This window comes from Hyla sarda, chromosome 13, assembly GCF_029499605.1.
Source record: "Hyla sarda isolate aHylSar1 chromosome 13, aHylSar1.hap1, whole genome shotgun sequence".
Classification (NCBI taxonomy): domain Eukaryota; kingdom Metazoa; phylum Chordata; class Amphibia; order Anura; family Hylidae; genus Hyla; species Hyla sarda.
In genome coordinates this window covers 15025423-15045431 of record NC_079201.1, presented here as the reverse complement: position 1 = coordinate 15045431, position 20009 = coordinate 15025423, and the positions used below count along the sequence as shown (strand labels likewise).

The following is a 20009-nucleotide window of genomic DNA, read 5'->3' as shown; positions in this document are numbered from 1 at the left end:
CCATAAAAATATATAAATTAGTTTTAATGAGAGTGCCCATCTAAAGCACTGCCCAACTACAAAGCCATGCAAATATATAAACAATGTATATGATAAATCTGTAGAGATATGTTTATGCTTACAATAACAACACTATACCTCACCAAAACCCCATTCCGAAGGGAAAGACATGAGTATGATTGTCTAATATAGATCCAGTAACTCTATAAGGGCATGCTCGATGGATTAAAGGCTACTTTAAAAAGGGTTATCCAGGAATAGAGAAACAGAGCTAACTTCTTTCAAAAACCACTCCCCGTCTGTCTCCAGGTTGGGTGTGGTTTTGCAACTCAGTTCCATTGAAGTGAATGGAGCCAAGTTCTAATACCACACACAACCTGAGGACAGGTGTGGTGCTGTTTTTGAAAGAAATTAGCTCTGTTTTTCTATTCTTGGATAAACCCTTTCTGGGTATGTTCACATGTGTGTATTTTACTGTGGATTTAGCTGTAGATTTCCTGCTGCCGATTTCCCTACCAATTGACTTCAATGGGTAGGAAATTAGAAGCAGTAAATCAGCAGCAAAATACACATCAAACTAGGCACGTGTGAACGTACCCTAAAACTGCTAGAATCTGTCTCCAAAAGGATAAGCTCAGTAATGAAAACATAAGATCACTCATAAGATCAGGTATACAAGCTGCCCAAAGAAGTCTATGAAAGTGGGGGCGAGGAGATGGTTGTGGGGGGTAGTCGCAAAGTGAGAGAGAGGCAGAAAGGGACACGCTGAAAAGCTGCTCAAAAATCTAGTAAGTGTTCTATGTAACACTAATGATAAATTCACAACTTACACTGCTCAGTACTGCTCTATAATGTCCTTCATGCTGCTACTACTGCTAAGGGTATGGATACACTATAAAGACCATGGGAAACATCATAGACATACGTCTACACTAGTGGTCTCAAACTGTGGCCCTTCAGATGGGGCAAAACTTCAACTCCCAGCATGCCCGGACAGCCGTTGGCTGTCCGGGCATGCTGGGAGTTGAAGTTTTGCCCCATCTGAAGGGCCACAAATTGAGACCACTGGTCTACACCCACAAGCTCAGGGATGACCGAAAATTAGGGATGGAATAAAATACACGAAATAATTTGTTGCATCTCTCCTTATATATGCAGGATAAAAATACACAATGTCCAACTTCCCGAAATCGATGTGAGGTTTATACCAAAAGTCGGAGTAGAAGTTTCCGTAGACACCTATATCTATATCACGGCTAATATGTGAGTATATAAGATCCAGTCCAGATAAGACTCTGTCGACATCCTGTACGATGTCATATGCAAGTGCATCCAAAATGTTGTCTTGCTCAGATCAACCAATAAGATCATCATGGGATCATCATGGGGTTAGAAAGTTAAACAGATTTGTAAATTACTTCTATTAAAAAATCTTAATCCTTCCTGTACTTATCAGCTGCTGTTTGCTCCAGAGGAAATTCTTTTCTATTTGAATTTCTTTCCAGTCTGACCACAGTGCTCTCTGCTGACCCCTCTGTCCATGTCAGGAACTGTCCAGAGCAGGATAGGTTTGCTATGGGGATTTTCTCCTACTCTGGACAGTTCCTGACATGAACAGAGGTGTCAGCAGAGAGCACTGTGGTCAGACAGAAAAGAAATTCAAAAAGAAAAAAACTTTTAGTATACAACAGCTGATAAGTACTGGACGGATTACGATTTTTAAATAGAATTAATTTACAAATCTGTTTAATTTAAATTTAAATTTAAAAAAAAAAAAATATATATATATATATATTTTTTACTGGAGGACCCCTTTAAGAAAAAAAAGTGTAGATGCTTCTACCTTACTGGTATGAGCCTTACACACGGTATTGTCTGCATACACTATAATATTATACTGTATGTACATCAATGATTTGTTTTTTTTTCCCCCTTATTTTCTAGAGTCCTTGTTGGAGACATTTCTATCAAAGCCGGAGCCGGTGTTACTGCAGCTCTGAGGGTCTCTAGGACGGCCAAAGGATTCCCGATTCTTGAGGTTTCTGCTTGTAAGTCTGTATTGGGAGACATACAAGTCACCACAGGAGGAATCGGGTACGTGTCAAAACATAAATGGGCATCATACTTGACGCGGGTAAACAGGGCAGCATTAGGGATTCTCTGGTCTTGGTATTTATATAACAAACAGCAGATACAAATCTGAAAACAATAATCTCATAATAATCAGGTGAGATGAAAAGATGTATGTTGCCAGATTAGCAAATGCAACGGATTGCTGTAACCCTTACCGGTTTGACTTGGGACCAGACTTAGGAGCTATGTGTTCCCCAGGTTTTCACTTTTTTCCCTGTCCAGGCTGCAGAAGTTGGTCTTCTGCTGCAAAGGAGATACTAGATTGCTTCTGCAAGAGTAATCTTGGCTAGATGGCAGCTGTCCAGGCAGGCCAGAATGCCCGCTGCCAGGTATCAGGAATACAGGCAGGAATAGTGAGCAGATGCTGTTGGTACAGAGCTGAGTTGATTTAGAGCTGAGTAGCCTCAGAGGCAGCCAGGTGGTAGCAGGCTCGATGAATAAACAGGCATGGTCGACAGTCTGGGTCATGTACTGGAGAATCAACAAGGTACAGGAGGGTCAGGCAAAGGCAGGGTCAGGATATCAGGCTTATGTTAGAAATAGGTATGTAGATCAGGGACAACAGAACAGACACCTTGGCATGTAGATACTACAATATTGGTCAGGCACCAGGAGATGGGCAGAGCAACCTTATATATGTAGTGCCTGGCAGGGATTGGTGATGGAAATTTTAGATGGAAGGGGGTTATCCAGGAACAAATAAACAGAGCTACTTTCTTTCAAAAACTACTCCCTGTCTATCTCCAGGTTGGGTGTGGTTCTGCAGCTCAGTTTCATTAAGTAAATGGAGCCAAGTTGTAATACAACACACAACCTGGGGACAGACGTGGAGCTGTTTTTGAAAGAAATTATCTCTGTGCCCGGTGATCACATGATTGTACTTGGCGCAGTCTACTGTCACTGTTTTTTTCTGTAGCTGCAGAACTGAATATAGTCATACGGACTAAAGTAGCACTATGTCTGGACTGTAGAAATGTGGATTATCTATGTTATAGAAGGAAATAAGTAATTTATCGTATTATTTTATTTATTCTTTTCATTTTCTACTCCTCAGTTTACTTCCGGGAATAGTTGATATCATTAAAGGACATATCCAAGCAATTCTTAGTGACAGGGTAGGTGAACATCATAAACTGCTATTAATACTCCAATAAATAAATGTAAAAAAAGAAAATCAAATAAAGCGATGGGATCATCCAATACATCTAAAAAATTGTATGAATCAAACCATTTTATCAATATTAAGACCAATGTATCTCCCTACAGCTCTGTGTATCTGTTTCCAATGTATTCTTGGGCCTGAATGCCGACCTTGGTCTACTTGTGGGTAAGTGGCACAATATGGAAGGTAAAGGTGCAAAAATATTTTAATACCCCACCAATAGATTTATCCAAGTGGTGCCCATATATTGTAACAATGAATGGTTGCTCCATTTGGTTGATACATTTACCTTGTATTCTATATTTTAAGGTGTAAAGACTATCGGCAATGACCTTGGCATGCAATACATTATGCCTACCCCACCTGTAGTGAACAACGACTACATCGACATGGATATGAATGTAAGTTAATGTAGAAGCTCATTGCTAATGATATTGAATCATATAAAAAAAAAAAATCAGTGCATTAAAAAATAAGATTACCTGCTCAAAATAATTTAAAATCCCAACGTGTTTCTCCTTGAGAGAAGCATATTGGGGTTCATCAGGGGAAGTAGAAAAAATGATTAGTAACCATAGTCCAGTGATGGTCACAATCAAGACCCATCACAGGACATAGATGGTGATACCTCTCTTGATAGTAATGGAGGTATGAATACCCACACTACCCACTGGTTTAAATAATCCCTTCCAGATGACCTTACCAAAATTGCCACCATTCATAGAAAATCATTTAATACACTCCTACTTGTTGTCACTACTCAGCCAATCCTCCTTTTGGAAGTCTTAAAAGAGCTTCCTTTGCCCCATTTAGGACAGTGCTGGGGGGATCATTTGGGTGCAAAAGGGCAGCAATATAAACAATGGGATTCTAAGTACAGAGAATATTTATGCGTGTTCTCCATGTAACAACTTGCCAACAACTTAAAGGGGTACTCCTGTGCTTCAGTGTTCTGAACATTTTGTTCAGAACGCTCGGAGCTGGAGGCCGTGATTGTGATATCACGGCTGTAGCCCTTTTGACACCACGCCAGCCCTTACATGTCTATGGGAGGGGCATGTCTTCTGACACGCCCCCTCCCATAGACATGAATGGAGGGGGCATGGGAACCCAACGTTGGTTGAGAGCGCCGGTCCGGCGGAAGATCGCAGGGGGCACCAGTAGCAGGACACCCGCAATCAGACATCTTATCCCCAATCCTTTGAATAGGGAATAAGATGACTAGCAGCGGAGTACCCCTTTAACAACAAAAAGCCATCCCTCTGATAAAGGAGCGGCAATGTATTTTGCCACAACACTCAGCTTAGGGACTGCCCTGAGATGCCTCTCCCCCTCCCCCATTTTTAGAACACACCAGCAAATGCAACAGAAGGAAGGGGAGGGGATTTCCTAGAAGAAAATATGGCCATGCTTCTCAGTCAATCGGTCAAATAAAACCCTAGCTTCTACTTTCAGTATACATGTTATCATTTAATATTAAGATTTAAAAAATTGTGACAAAGGAATTAATATTCCAATATTATCCAACTTTTTGTTCCGTCAACTGTATATTACTTAAGGTGGAATACACCGTGCACGAGAAAGTTGTTGATCTCCCAACTGGAAGCAAGGACTTCACACTCCCACCCAATGCCGGTAACGAGAACTCGATGGTCAACATGGGCTTTTCACCAGACTTCTTCATCTCTATGTTTACAGCCTTTCAGACTTCCCAAGGATTCAATTTAGAAATCACGTCATCCTCTGTAAGTGCAAATCTAAAGAACAAAAGATGTACAGAAGTAGAAAATGAATTGACAGAGAACCCTTATTGTATTAGATACCCAAGTAAGTTTTAATATGGAAATAAAAACAGCTTAAAGGAGTATTCCCACCTCTAAACAGGCTGTTCTGTGAAGGTCCCACCACTGGAACCCCAAGGGAACCCAAGAACAGTTTATTTGGCGGGTAATTTTCCTCTGTTGGGCTCCCAGCAGGTAGACCTCCACCAATCAGCTTGTTATCAGCTTGTTATCCCGTATCTTTTGGAGATGGGAATGCTCCTTTAATAGTCAAGTAACTCCTGACATGATTAAGACTGAGAGGGGATGTTGTTGGAGATGTACTTGCCAAATAAGTTCTTTGGATTTATCTCAATATTATCAACATCCAATTCCTCCATACCTATAAATATTTGACGTATCAAGAGGCTCCAGAATCTTAAGATCAATTAAATAGGAGATACATGGTGGTGCATCATCTGAAATTCTAGCCAAAATGTGCCAACAGTGAAAGGAAGTAACTAACTTTCTGGAGTTGCACTAATGCATGTGTATACTAGTCACAAGCGACTGGTGGCATGTACTATATCTACTGGCTTATGGAAAAGCAATTGGAAGGCTGGTGTAATGTCCGTGTTTGTGTTTTTCTGTCTTTGGGTCTGATCAGACACTGTTTTTTGTGTTCTGAGCAATTTATGTTCTAATTCTTCCTAGGCTTGGAATAGTTAATGCTTTCACCCTATTGCAGTTCAGGTGTGGCTTTAAAACCCAGCTTGGCCTGTATTCTGGGCTGGTGATTTGTGCAATTCTGACCATGTCTGCTTTATCATGCACCTTGTATTTATCTTGTAATATTTCTGAGTTTTAACCATGGTTAATAGTCCTGATTATTATTAATTTTAGTCTGTAGTACATTAGTCTCGCTTGTATAATTCCTGTTCTGGTATCCTGGTTCTTCCATTTTGTGGAATTCCTGTTTTTGTATCCTGACATGTCTTCCTCCATGTTGTGGAGTTTGGTCTTTCTTATCTGTTTTTTTTTATTTTTTATTGAGTTCATGATTTCTGATCTTAAGTGTTTTTAGTACATGCACTGATCATAGTGTACAAGATCACTGATCTAGTGTTTCCTCTGTACATTACCATTGGTCTATAGTGTCCTCTGTACTTTATCACTGATCTGTGTCCTCTGAACTAGGATCTGTTTATGTTAGTTGTTACGCCGAGCGCTCCGGGTCCCCGCTCCTCCCCGGAGCGCTCGCAACATCCTCGCATTTGCAGCGCCCCGGTCAGACCTGCTGACCGGGTGCGCTGCAATACCTCTCTCAGCCGGGATGCGATTCGCGATGCGGGAGGCGCCCGCTCGCGATGCGCATCCCGGCTCCTGTACCTGACTCGCTCTCCGTCGGTCTTGTCCCGGCGCGCGCGGCCCCGCTCCTTAGGGCGCGCGGGCGCCGGGTCTCTGCAATTTAAAGGGCCACTGCGCCACTGATTGGCGCAGCTGGCTTAATTAGTGTGTTCACCTGTGCACTCCCTATTTATACTTCACTTCCCCTGCACTCCCTCGCCGGATCTTGTTGCCATTGTGCCAGTGAAAGCGTTTCCTTGTGTGTTCCTAGCCTGTGTTCCAGACCTCCTGCCGTTGCCCCTGACTACGATCCTTGCTGCCTGCCCTGACCTTCTGCTACGTCCGACCTTGCTCTTGTCTACTCCCTTGTACCGCGCCTATCTTCAGCAGTCAGAGAGGTTGAGCCGTTGCTGGTGGATACGACCTGGTTGCTACCGCCGCTGCAAGACCATCCCGCTTTGCGGCGGGCTCTGGTGAATACCAGTAGCAACTTAGAACCGGTCCACCAACACGGTCCACGCCAATCCCTCTCTGGCACAGAGGATCCACCTCCAGCCAGCCCAATCGTGACATTAGTGTTCTGTGTCCAATGTGAACAGTGCTCTATTTTCCTGATCTTTTTAGTGTTTAACATTCAGTTCTTCTGTTCATGCCCTGCATTTTCTGGTTTCTGCTCTATACTTATTCCATACCTTGTCTTGTTCATTAATTCATATGTCATTTATCTTGGTTCCGGTTTCTGAACTGCATGTTAGTACACTACATCTTGCCCTGTTTGCCTGTCTATATTTTGGTATATTTGCCTTTTTGGTAGTTTTGTCATTATGTTTCTGGACTATGTATTACTATTTGTTTTTATGCCCACTGCACTTTAGCTCATGTAGGGACTGGCACCGTGGTTGTCAATCCGCTGTTTAGGGCAGATGGGCAAGTAGGCAGGGAAAGTCTAGGGACAGCTTAGGGCTCACTCTCCCTGTCCACCCCCGGTCATGACAGCTGGAACCTATGAGTGCCCACGTGATCCTGAGTCCTCTTCAATCTGGTTCTTCTGATTCCATTTCCCCTGTGAGAGGGCCAACAGATACCACCAGGCGGAGTGAACAAGGTATATCTATCCATGCCTATAATAGTGCTGTACCCATCCACATGTGGTTTTCTCTAGTGGGTTTTCTCTATCAAACTGTTTGAGCCCTAGAACATTGCACCAGGGAGAACCCCCTTTGTTTTTGTTGTTTGGGAAGAGTGGGGAGGAAGCTGAGCTTTCCTCTTCATCTATGGTCTTTGGTGGACCCTGTGTTATCTGCCTTCAGAGGTGTCCCCTTTCTGATAGTATGGAGATGACTGCTGAGATGTAAGTGGCCAGTGGGCATATTTAAGGTTAATTTAATTGTTATTATATATTATTTCTGATATGTGTTAAACTTACATTTAAAATTAATATCTAAATGTATACAATAGATCCTTAGTTATCTGTTCAATAAACCATGAACCATATTTGGGATATTTTTCTGTAGGCTTCTGTGGGTAGTTACCTGAAAACATCTGTGCTGGGATCCCATATCCCCGAGGTAGGTCTACCTATTTTCACATGATGGAATTATAATATAATGTAAATGGACTCCCGTAATACTATATAATGTGGCACCAGCCAACTTTAGATATTTGCTCGGAGAATACCATCACCACCAAAAATAAGTAATCAGTATCAAAGATAACCATTGGTTAGTTAGTCAGTCAGAAGGAAGGGAAAAAATGAACGGAAAAAAAATACTGCATGTCCTATTTTTTCCTCTACTCAACTCTTATAAAATATCAGACACCAGACGGACACCATTCAAGTCAATGAGATCTTTTGGGACCTGGTGGTGTCAGTTGTGCTTCGACCTGTTCAGGGCCCATTCGGAGCAACATAAAAGAGCCAAATGGACCTTGAACAGGTGGAAGCATAGCAATGTGAACATAGCCTTAGTTGAATTCCCTTCCTATTTTTTCCCTTCCTGTTTTTACTGCATTTACTATTTAGGAGAAAATTGTGACAAAAGCTCAATATTGGCAAGTGAAACCGAAAAACCTAAGTGAGCACATTTCTTGAGCAAACCCCAAGGGGCCTGGAGCAAATGGGGCAAAAAGACAAAAAAAAACACACCAAAAAGATAAAAAGAGAAATGAGAACTGTGCCACCAGGGTACTATGAACTTTGCCACAATGCTGTGAAGATCCGACCTTACTGAACTGTGCTACTATGCCACCACTTTAAAGGGGTACTCCGCTGCTCAGCGTTTAGAGCAAACTGTTCAGAACGCTGGAGCCGGCGCCAGGAGCTCGTGATGTCATAGCCCCCTACTATAGACTTGCATTGAGGGGGCAGGGTGCAACGTGATGAGGAGGCAGGGCTATGACATCACGAGCTCCCAGCACCGGCTACAGCGTTCGGAACAGTTTGTTCCAAACGCTGAGCAGCGGAGTACCTCTTTAAGTTAAATTGTAAATAAAAATTTCAAAAAGGACACAGAAAATAAATAAACTCACATTCAGGTTTGTAGTTTAAAGGGGTATTCAAGGACATTTTTTTTTTTATATCAACTGGTTCCAGAAAGTTAAAGAAATTTGTAAATTAATTCTATAAAAAAAATCCAGTAGTTATCAGCTGCTGAAGTTGAGTTGTTCTTTTCTGTCTGACAACAGTGCTCCCTGCTGACACCTCTGTCTGTCTCAGGAACTGTCCAGAGTAGGAGCAAATCGCCATAGCAAACCTCAAGTGCTTCAGACAGTTCCTGAGAAAAGCAGAGGTGTCAGCAGAGAGCACTGTGGTCAGAAGAAAAGAACCACTCAACTTCAGCAGCTGATAACTACTGGAAGGATTAACAGTTTTTAATAGAAGTAATTTACAAATCTCTAACTTTCTGGAGCCAGTTGATATATAAGTTTTTTCCTGGCATACTCCTTTAAATAAACAAAAATTGCAACACATCAAACATGATATAATTATGGATAAAAAAAATGAATGTATAATTTTGAGTTTCTAACTAAATAAATACAAATTTGATAAAAAGTTTAAATAAGATGTTAACAGTATAAGTATGAAAAGTGAAAATGGTGAGAACATTTTTTGGGCAGTGAAAACATTAGTAAATTGGTCAGATAATGGAGAAAAAAGGTGACCACACCCTTTTTTCTTTTTTCCACCGAAATCTGGAGGGTTATTAGTTGGATTGGATTTATCATTTTGGGGCACATTCTGGTGTAGACAAGGTGGGACTAAATTTTGGTACACAACTCAATAAATCGGGAACACAAGAGTAAATCGGGGGCCATAGACTTCCATTCAGATTGATCATCTATCAGAGCGGAGAGTGGCTATGAGGATCAGCTCCGGTGGACCGTGGTATTTACACAGGAAGCCCATTGATTTCAGAGAGACCCATGTAATGCTTTATTCCTCCTGTGGGGGCGCTGCTGGAAAATGTAACAGTTGCTGCTGGGTATAATTCTTTGTTAGGAAAACAATATGGCACCCTATGGTCACCAGGGGAACGGTCTGATTAGGAGGAATTTCCTAAAGTGGACAATTCCTTAAAGGGGTACTCCGCCCCTAGACATCTTAACCCCATATTCAAAGGGGATAAGATGTCTTAGGTGCAGCGCCGGTTCAGCGGCAAAGGCTCGTGATGTCACGGCCACTCCCCCTCAATGCAAGTCTATGGGAGGGGGCGTGACGGCCGTCACGCCCCCTCCCATAGACTTGCATTGAGGGGGAGTGGCCGTGATGTCACGAGCAGGCGGGGCAGTGACATTCGCTCGGTGCACTGGATGTCTGGGGTGCCGCAGCCGGGATCGCCAGCGGCGGGACCCCCACGATCAGGCATCTTATCCCCTATCCTTTGGATAGGGGATAAGCTGTCTAAGGGCGGAGTACCCCTTTAAATTGTGAATACTTTCTTTTCTTTCAGATCAGCTGGAAATACCCTCAGTCCCTCCCCGTGAAGATGAATATCGTCCTCAGCCAAACACCTATCGTCACTCTGAAGTCCAACCAGCTGTTAGTCCAGATCAATCCATACGTAGAGATGTTTGTTGTCATGCCCGACCTACGCATCCAGCATCTGATGACAGTCAATGTGGTGAGTGTGAACACAACCATGAGAAACGTCACACAAATATTAAAGGGGTAGTCCAGTCCTGAAAAACTTATCCCCTATCCTAAGAATAAGGGATAAGTTTCAGATTGCGGGGGATCCGACCGCTGGGGCCCCCCGCGATCTCCTGTATAGGGCCCCGACAGCCCGCGGGAAGGGGGCATGTTGACCACCACACGAAGCGGTGGCTGACACCCCCCCCCCCCCCCTCAATACAAGGGCGCACTGGCCTTTTAACTCTCAGAGCTCCAGCGCGTGCACGCCCTACGAGGCGGGGACACAAATCTGTATAACTTTCTGGCACCAGTTGATTAGAAAACATTTTGTTTTTCCTTTAATACATATGCAGAAATATAGAATCACATCCCCTCCACTTTATCCAGCCATACCCCCTCCCTTCACCTCCTTGGTTTTCACCCATTCAGGGTTGTCCAAGCTAGATTGACGCCCTTAGGACACATATCGGGGTCCTCGTTTTCAGTCTACGATAGTAAAATCACTGATTAATATTCTGCTCACACCTCCTTATGTCTCCAGGGAACCAATTTACTCGCCAAGCTGGACGTTAAAGGAGGAAAGTTAAAGGCCGCTCTATCATTGCAGGGGTAAGAGATCGGATTGGCTGTTGACTTATTATTATACATTTATTATAGATCAGCTTATTTAGGTGACATCATACCCATCCATAAACTGAAGTTAAAGGGGTACTCCGTCCCTAGACATCTTATCCCCTATCCAAAGGAAAGGGGATAAGGTGTCTGATTGCGGGGGTCCCGCCGCTGGGACACCCCGCGATTTCCTTGCAGCATCGCCCGTAATGCCCCCTCCCATAGACATGAATGGAGGGGTCGTGATGTCACAAAGGGGCGTGGCATGATGTCTCTCCTCCCGCTGCTGGAACCCAGCGTTCTAAACATACTGGTTCAAATGCCAGGTGCTGCATGAAGATCACGGGGGGATTAGGGGGGTTCCAGTGGCGGGACCCCTACCATCAGACATTTTATCCCCTATCCTTTACATAGGGAATAAGATGTCTAGGGGCGGAGTACCCCTTTAAAGTCATTAAAGGGGTACTCCGGTGGAAAACTTTTTTTTTTAAATCAACTGGTGGCAGAAAGTTAAACAGATTTGTAAATAACTTCTATTAAAAAAATCTTAATCCTTCCAGTACTCATTAGCTGCTGAATACTATGGAGGAAATTATTTTCTTTTTGGAACACAGAGCTCTCTGCTGACATCACGAGCACAGTGCTCTCTGCTGACATCTCTGTCCGTTTTAGGAACTGTCCAGAGCAGCATATGTTTTCTATGGGGATTTTCTCCTACTCTGGACAGTTCCTAAAATGGACAGAGATGTCAGCAGAGAGCACTGTGCTCGTGATGTCAGCAAAGAGCTCTCTGTTCCAAAAAGAAAAGAATTTCTTCTATAGTATTCAGCAGCTAATAAGTACTGGAAGGATTAAGATTTTTTAATAGAAGTAATTTACAAATCTTTTTAACTTTCTGGCACCAGTTGATTTAAAAAAAAGAAAAAAAAAATTTTCACCGAAGTACCCCTTTAACATATATCATTGATCCTACCTGCGGACTAGGATTAGACTAAGGTATAGATAAACTTATAGCTTTAATTGTGTTTCTGTGTTTTTCTTGCAGAGATCTTAACCTTGTATTGGCATCAGTTTCTTTTGGAAAAGGAAAATGTAATGTAAGTTATAGTACTAAGCAGGGCTAATATAAAGGCTAAGTGTTCGCTATCTCCTTAGGCCAGTGTCTTTCTAACAGTGTGCCTCCAGCTGTTGAAAAACTACAACTCCCTTAATGCTGGGACAGCCAACGGCAGAGCGCCTCATAGGGTGACACAGTAGGTGGCTATGTACTATATATATATATATATATATATATATATATATATATATATATACACAAAAAAGAAGATTGCAGCAGCACTCTTGGTAAAAAAAAATGGATGCTCTTAGCGCACTTTTTGATCAAATGTGTCCCCCATCCACCACGCGGAGGTGGCCTCTTGTTGGATGGACCCTAACATTCTTAAAGTGTACCTGTCGTCAACAAAAACTTTTTATATAATGTAGATAATACCATTATATGTATATTTGTAATATACATAGGTTAAAAATTGTGTATATTTTTTGGGGAAAAATGCTGTCCCTGCAGCTATTGTCTGTGTGAGGAGTCCAAATACAGGAAGTGAGGGCAGGACAAGCAGGGATAAGTGCAGACTCCTGGCTTGTCAATCATCCTGATGTATGGGCTAGGAGCCTCAGTGCACACTGTCCTGCTTTTTCTTAGTGCACAGAGCCCCGCTTGTCCTCAGTGTACAGAGCCCCACTTGTCCTCAGTGTACAGAGCCCTGCTTGTCCTTGGTGTATAGAGCCCTGCTTGTCCTCAGTGTACAGAGCCCCACTTGTCCTCAGTGTTCAGAGCCCCGCTTGTCCTCAGTGTACAGAGCCCCGCTTGTCCTCAGTGTACAGAGCAACGCTTGTCCTCAGTGTACAGAGCCCCGCTTGTCCTCAGTGTACAGAGCCCTGCTTGTCCTCAGTGTACAGAGCCCCGCTTGTCCTCAGTTACAGAGCCCCGCTTGTCCTTAGTGTACAGAGCCCCGCTTGTCCTCAGTGTACATAGCCCCGCTTGTTCTCAGTGTACAGAGCCCTGCTTGTTCTCAGTGTACAGAGCCCTGCTTGTCCTCAGTGTACAGAGCCCCGCTTGTCCTCAGTTACAGAGCCCCGCTTGTCCTTAGTGTACAGAGCCCCGCTTGTCCTCAGTGTACATAGCCCCGCTTGTTCTCAGTGTACAGAGCCCTGCTTGTCCTTAGTGTACAGAGCCCTGCTTGTTCTCAGTGTACAGAGCCCTGCTTGTTCTCAGTGTACAGAGCCCTGCTTGTTCTCAGTGTACAGAGACCTGCTTGTCCTCAGTGTACGGAGCCCTTCTTGTCCTCAGTGTACGGAGCCCTGCCTGTCCTCAGTGTACGGAGCCCTGCCTGTCCTCAGTGTACGGAGCCCTGTTTGTCCTCAGTGTACGGAGCCCTGCTTGTCCTCAGTGTACAGAGCCCTGCTTGTCCTCAGTGTACGGAGCCTTGCTTGTCCTCAGTGTACAGAGCCCTGCTTGTCCTCAGTGTACAGAGCCTTGCTTGTCCTCAGTGTACAGAGCCTTGCTTGTCCTCAGTGTACAGAGCCCTGCTTGTCCTCAGTGTACAGAGCCCTGCTTGTCCTCAGTGTACAGAGCCCTGCTTGTCCTCAGTGTACAGAGCCCTGCTTGTCCTCAGTGTACAGAGCCCTGCTTGTCCTCAGTGTACAGAGCCCCGCTTGTCCTCAGTGTACAGAGCCCCGCTTGTCCTCAGTGTACAGAGCCCCGTTTGTCCTCAGTGTACAGAGCCCCGCTTGTCCTCAGTGTACAGAGCCCCGCTTGTCCTCAGTTACAGAGCCCCGCTTGTCCTCAGTGTACAGAGCCCCGCTTGTCCTCAGTGTAAATAGCCCTGCTTGTTCTCAGTGTACAGAGCCCTGCTTGTCCTCAGTGTACAGAGCCCTGCTTGTCCTCAGTGTACAGAGCCCTGCTTGTCCTCAGTGTACAGAGCCCTGCTTGTCCTCAGTGTACAGAGCCCTGCTTGTCCTCAGTGTACAGAGCCCTGCTTGTCCTCAGTGTACAGAGCCCTGCTTGTCCTCAGTGTACAGAGCCCTGCTTCTCCTCAGTGTACAGAGCCCTGCTTGTCCTTAGTGTACAGAGCCCTGCTTCTCCTCAGTGTACAGGACCCTGCTTGTTCTCAGTGTACAGAGCCCTGCTTGTTCTCAGTGTACAGAGCCCTGCTTGTTCTCAATGTACAGAGCCCTGCTTGTCCTCAGTGTACAGAGCCCTTCTTGTCCTCAGTGTACAGAGCCCTGCCTGTCCTCAGTGTACGGAGCCCTGCTTGTCCTCAGTGTACGGAGCCCTGTTTGTCCTCAGTGTATGGAGCCCTGCTTGTCCTCAGTGTACAGAGCCCTGCTTGTCCTCAGTGTACAGAGCCTTGCTTGTCCTCAGTGTACAGAGCCCTGCTTGTCCTCAGTGTACAGAGCCTTGCTTGTCCTCAGTGTACAGAGCCCTGCTTGTCCTCAGTGTACAGGACCCTGCTTGTTCTCAGTATACAGAGCCCTGCTTGTTCTCAGTGTACAGAGCCCTGCTTGTTCTCAATGTACAGAGCCCTGCTTGTCCTCAGTGTACAGAGCCCTTCTTGTCCTCAGTGTACGGAGCCCTGCCTGTCCTCAGTGTACGGAGCCCTGCTTGTCCTCAGTGTACGGAGCCCTGTTTTTCCTCAGTGTATGGAGCCCTGCTTGTCCTCAGTGTACAGAGCCCTGCTTGTCCTCAGTGTACAGAGCCTTGCTTGTCCTCAGTGTACAGAGCCCTGCTTGTCCTCAGTGTACAGAGCCTTGCTTGTCCTCAGTGTACAGAGCCCTGCTTGTCCTCAGTGTACAGAGCCCTGCTTGTCCTCAGTGTACAGAGCCCTGCTTGTCCTCAGTGTACAGAGCCCTGCTTGTCCTCAGTGTACAGAGCCCTGCTTGTCCACCCTCACTTCCTGTATTTGGTCTCCTCATATAGACACACAGACAATAGCTGTAGGGACAAAAATATACATATTTTGTAATCAATGCATATTACAAATATACATATAATGGTATTATTTATATTAAACGTTTTTGTTGATGACAGGTACACTTTAATCCACTCACCTCTGCTGGGCATATGGCCTCTGACTGGGTGACATGATAGTGGATCCAGCATGTCACCCAGTCAGAGAAAAAAGGCCCAGCAGAGGTGAGTGGATTAAGCATGTTAGAGTCCATCCGACAAGAGGCCACCTCCGCGTGGTTGATGGGGGACATGTTTTGATCAAAAAGTGCGCTAAGAGTCTCCATTTTTTGACCAAGAATACTGCTGAAACCTTCTTTTTTGTATACTTTTAATTTCCACAGCAACGTGCACTCGTGTATTAGGTAGTTGTGCTGGCTATTTTTCTTTTCTTTGATTCTTCTTATTGACCAAAATGTCTCTGAATGTCTAAGATTTAAAACTCCAAGATTTTTATCAGGACAATAAAGAATCTTGGACTTCCGTAGTCTACTTTAGATTAAAGGGGTACTCCACCTTTAGACATCGTATCCCCTATCACAGGATAGGGGATGAGATGTCTGATCGCGGGGGTCCCTCCGCAGGGGAATCCTACGATCTCGGCTGCGGCATCCCAGACATCCCGAGCATGGAGCGAACTTTGCTCCGTGCCGGATGACTGGCGATGTGCGGTGGAGGCTCGTGACGTCATGGTCACGCCCCCACTCGTGACGTCATGGCCATCCCCCTCAATGCAAGTCTATGGGAGGGGGCGTAACGGCCATCAGTCTATGGGAGGGGGCGTGGTCGTGATGTCATGAGCGGGGCAAGACCGTGACGTCACGCCCCTAAACAAATGGCGGATGCAGCAGGGAGATTGCAGGGGTCCCCAGCGGCGGGACTCCCGCGATCAGACATCGTATCCCCTATACTTTAGATAGGGGATAAGATTTCTAGGGGTGGAGTACCCCTTTAAGGGTACAAGTACAGCTTTACGGGTACTGTTCTGGTGGTTACATCCAGTCCATGCTTCTACTATTGGGCCCCTGGAGAGAGGGGGTCCCATCCTGGTTAAATAGGATGCCATTGCTTCAGAAAACAATGACTTAACTGCATTGTAAGCAAATTAATAGTGGGGGGTATATACCAATGGGTCATGGCAAGAAAGAGGAAACCAGAAGCCATAATAAGAGGCATCTTACCATAAAAGAAGCCATAATAAGAGGCCTATTACCATACCAGAAGCCATAATAAGAGGCCTATTTTCTTTGGGGGCCCATTTTCTTCTATGTACACCACTGGCCAATGTTGTACCCAATGTTGGGTTCAATGCTTCATCAAGTCAAAGTAATATCTTAGTCAATCTAGGTTCCCACATCTTATTTTCATGCCACGTGGGAATTAAAATGGTGACATTGAATGTTGGGGCAAATATAAACCAACATGATAGATCATCAATAAGTTAAAAAAAATCTTCAATAAATCAGAATGAATAGCAGAGAGTAGGTGTCATTCCCTATTGTTGGTGGTTATAGAAAGCGGTCTGCAAGTGAAGAGGATGTAGGAAGGTTATGAGTAAATGACACAATGGTGGCTGCCGTTTTCTTATTTCTTATCTAGCTTTATTGGTTGTATTGCATTGTCTATTCGCTGTCATAGCACTATGGTATGTATAACATAGGTTTGTGCTTCTACCATAGCCCTCAGTGCTGGCCGGGTACATGCGCAATGTGTTTGAGAAGGCCTACCTTATCCAGATTAACCGTAAGTAATATGGTGTCAATACAAGAAGTGTAAAGTCTAATAGGAAGAGATGGACTTATTGACCACTAGGCCAAAAGTAAATTGGGGCTACATGATAGTTGTGCATCATCTAACTAAGTCCCTTACTGTTAGATGCCATATACTGGCCAGCCTGGAACTATGGCATCAGAGGACCAGCTTGACAATCTTTCACTAGAATTCTTCCTCTTCATTAAACATATGTTAAAAGAGTACCTGTCACCGAATAAAACTTTTAATATAGTGCTCCTTGTGTAATTAGCAGACACTTTCCCATTCACTTTCTTTTAAAATTATCAACATAAATATGTTTAAAATGTAATAGAAAAATCGGCCACTAGGTGGCTCTGTTCTGTTCCCTGCCACAACTAATACAGTGAGTTTGGTCTCCTCCCAGCCTGGCAGGAGACCAAATTCAGGAAGTGCTTCTCTGCACTGAGATTGATTGACAGCTGCACAGAAAGTGTCAAGGACCGACCAGGGGACAGGGAGAGTGAGCCCTAAACTGACCCTAAAACCGTTCTCCCTGCCTACTTGCCCATTCATCCTAAACTATGGATCGAAAACTGGGCGCCGGTCCCTTCCTGCGCTAAAGTGTAGTGGCGTAAAAACACATAATATACATAGTCGGTCACAGACCAGAAACGGAAAACTACTAGACAACCAGATATACCAGACAGAACACAAACACCAACAGGGCAGAATATAGTGAATTAACGAACAGTTCATAAACCGGATATCAGATAAACGGCAGACATGATAAAATGAACAAGACTAGGCAAGATATGAGTATACAGCAGAATCCAGAAGATGAAGGGGATAAACAGAAGAACTGAGAGCCAAAACACTAAACTGAACAGGTAACATAAGACTCTGTTCACAAACAGGTACAAGTACAAAGGACAAAGATCAGATATACCCAACAGGCTATAAATATAGGACACTGTTCACACTGGGACACAGAACATACAAACTGGACTCCCCACTCCACTATAGGAGAAGCTATTAATAATAAAGCCAAATAGGCTACTGGCCAACGGACACACTTCACCGTGTGGACAAAATGCTGACCCAGTAGGAAACGGAAATAGAATACATGAAACACTAGACTAGAACCGGATGAGTCTGAATAGACTCCAGAATACCGAACAAGAATATAACATACAGAACACAGGGTACAAACTAGACTCAGGCACAGTGTGAACACAGACAGAGCAGAACTAAAATACATGCAGCATGCTATATAACCATGGCTAAAAACCCAGATAAAATTACAAGATAAATACAAGGTAAATGCTTAAGCAGACAAAGTCAGAATATGGCACAAACAGACATAGTAGTATTGCACTCAATAACCAGCTCCAGAATGCAGAAGAACTCTGGCTAAATAACTCCTCCCGAGTTCTGATTCGCTCAGAGCATTAACTATTCCCTATCCAAGTAGAATAGCAAACTGCTATGAACAAACTAGTGTGTGAATACACACCTAAACATAAAAATACAAAAACAAATAAACGGACATTACAGAAAGCTCCACAGATTCTCACAGAAAGCTGCACAGACTGAAACATGCATAGGGCCTCACTGAAAGCTGCAAAGAGTCTCATTGAAACATGCATAGAGACTCACTGAAAGATGCACAGAGCTTGAGGTCTTCTATTCATCCCAGCACTGCAACCATGTGAGGGTGGAAGTGGTCCCCCAGCAGGCTTCAGTGATGTCATCCCTGCTGGGAAACACCCACTTTCTCCTGCTGGGAGATTGCACAATGTGAGCAAGAATAAAGGAATGATACACAGCTTTTTAAAGGTCTGACATTTTTTTAAGGGTGGGAGGGGTGTTAGGGAACATAGCCTGAGTTAGTTTAGAAATGTTTATTTGGTGACAGGTACTTTTTAAAATATAAACCCAATAGGGAACATACATATTAGTCCCCCTATTGCCAACAATGTATTCACAGGTAATTGGGGAAGACATTACTTGTCACTCCCTTATTGACAGACTCAAACAATGTAGAGCTGGTCCGCAACCGCACACCTGACCTAACGTCCAACTAGCTGGATGGCATAGACACACGTGTAGATTCTGTACGGGGGTGCTATTCAAAGAGCAGACAAAGTCTCCGAAAATATAAAGTCTCCGAAAATATAGCAATATGTTATAATGTGGATAGAATGCACTCACCCCTATAAATGGCTTGCTTGATAAACTTAATTCTTTAAAAAGCAGTAAAAGTACAGTGGGTAGAATCAGTGGAGCAACCTCGCGGCGCGAGGTTGCTCCACTCATTCTACCCGCTGTACTTTTACTGCTTTTTAAAGAATTAATTTCTTAAGCAAGCCATTTATAGGGGTGAGTGCATTCTATCTACATTCTTACATATTGCCATATTGACAGAATGTTGTTGCTTTTTCGGAAGCAGATCCCTTGTGGTGGTCAGTTGCTTAGAGACTTTTTATTGTCCCCACTTCTTCGGAACTGAAAAAGATGGACTATTTGTTCCTATAATTACTTTAATAAATATTCTTAATTTCGCAGAGGACCTGAGTGTTGGAGTGTCTCTGCCGTCATTACCCAACGTGCACCTTATCCATGAGGTTATAGAGGTCAAGGAAGTAAGTGTTACATGGGGTTTGGGGGTGTCCACAGCTGATAACCGTATGATTTAACGCAGGTTATTTGGTTGCCTATAATGAAAAGACAAAATTAAGGAGAAAGGACGCTTCCTGTGTAGACGTCACGACTCACTACCAGAAAATAAATAAAACTATAGTTGTTGCTGCTCACCTTCCGAGGTTTCATACATTAGGAATACAGATCATCATATTAAAACCAAACTCCCGGGACCGTAATCTCACTCCTATTCAAACCACCACAGACAACCAGTGAACACCAGTGATACAAAGAGTTAAAATTTTTGATGGGTTTACCCGCCGCTAGGTTATCTGTAGAAATCACCAGCAACCCACTGTGTACAGTAGTGCAGTCATATTGACTATGCAAACTCCAGCATGACAGCGGACCAGGACACAATGCGTGTTACCATAAACGGACACTAGAGGTGTCTATCGTGCCTTCTAAACTGCACAAATA

At 44.1% G+C, this 20009-nt stretch overlaps 1 protein-coding gene and 1 long non-coding RNA gene across 8 annotated transcripts in view; one reads left to right on the top strand and one right to left on the bottom strand.

The window, feature by feature from the left end:
* BPIFB2 (BPI fold containing family B member 2) overlaps nt 1-20009 on the top strand; it is a 57280-nt gene that overhangs the window by 35469 nt on the left and 1802 nt on the right. For all 7 annotated transcript variants that reach the window (XM_056550448.1, XM_056550450.1, XM_056550449.1 and 4 more), the window contains 12 exons: nt 1159-1263; nt 1945-2094; nt 3188-3248; nt 3400-3460; nt 3605-3696; nt 4855-5040; nt 7917-7970; nt 10353-10523; nt 11076-11143; nt 12192-12243; nt 16835-16898; nt 19455-19531. In XM_056550448.1, coding sequence (XP_056406423.1) covers nt 1159-1263; nt 1945-2094; nt 3188-3248; nt 3400-3460; nt 3605-3696; nt 4855-5040; nt 7917-7970; nt 10353-10523; nt 11076-11143; nt 12192-12243; nt 16835-16898; nt 19455-19531 — 1141 coding nt within the window. The remainder of the gene's footprint in view (nt 1-1158; nt 1264-1944; nt 2095-3187; nt 3249-3399; nt 3461-3604; nt 3697-4854; nt 5041-7916; nt 7971-10352; nt 10524-11075; nt 11144-12191; nt 12244-16834; nt 16899-19454; nt 19532-20009) is intronic.
* LOC130297704 (uncharacterized) overlaps nt 4929-20009 on the bottom strand; it is a 53311-nt gene continuing 38230 nt past the window's right edge. Inside the window, exon 3 of the long non-coding RNA XR_008849643.1 lies at nt 4929-5052. This is a non-coding gene — a long non-coding RNA (uncharacterized LOC130297704). The remainder of the gene's footprint in view (nt 5053-20009) is intronic.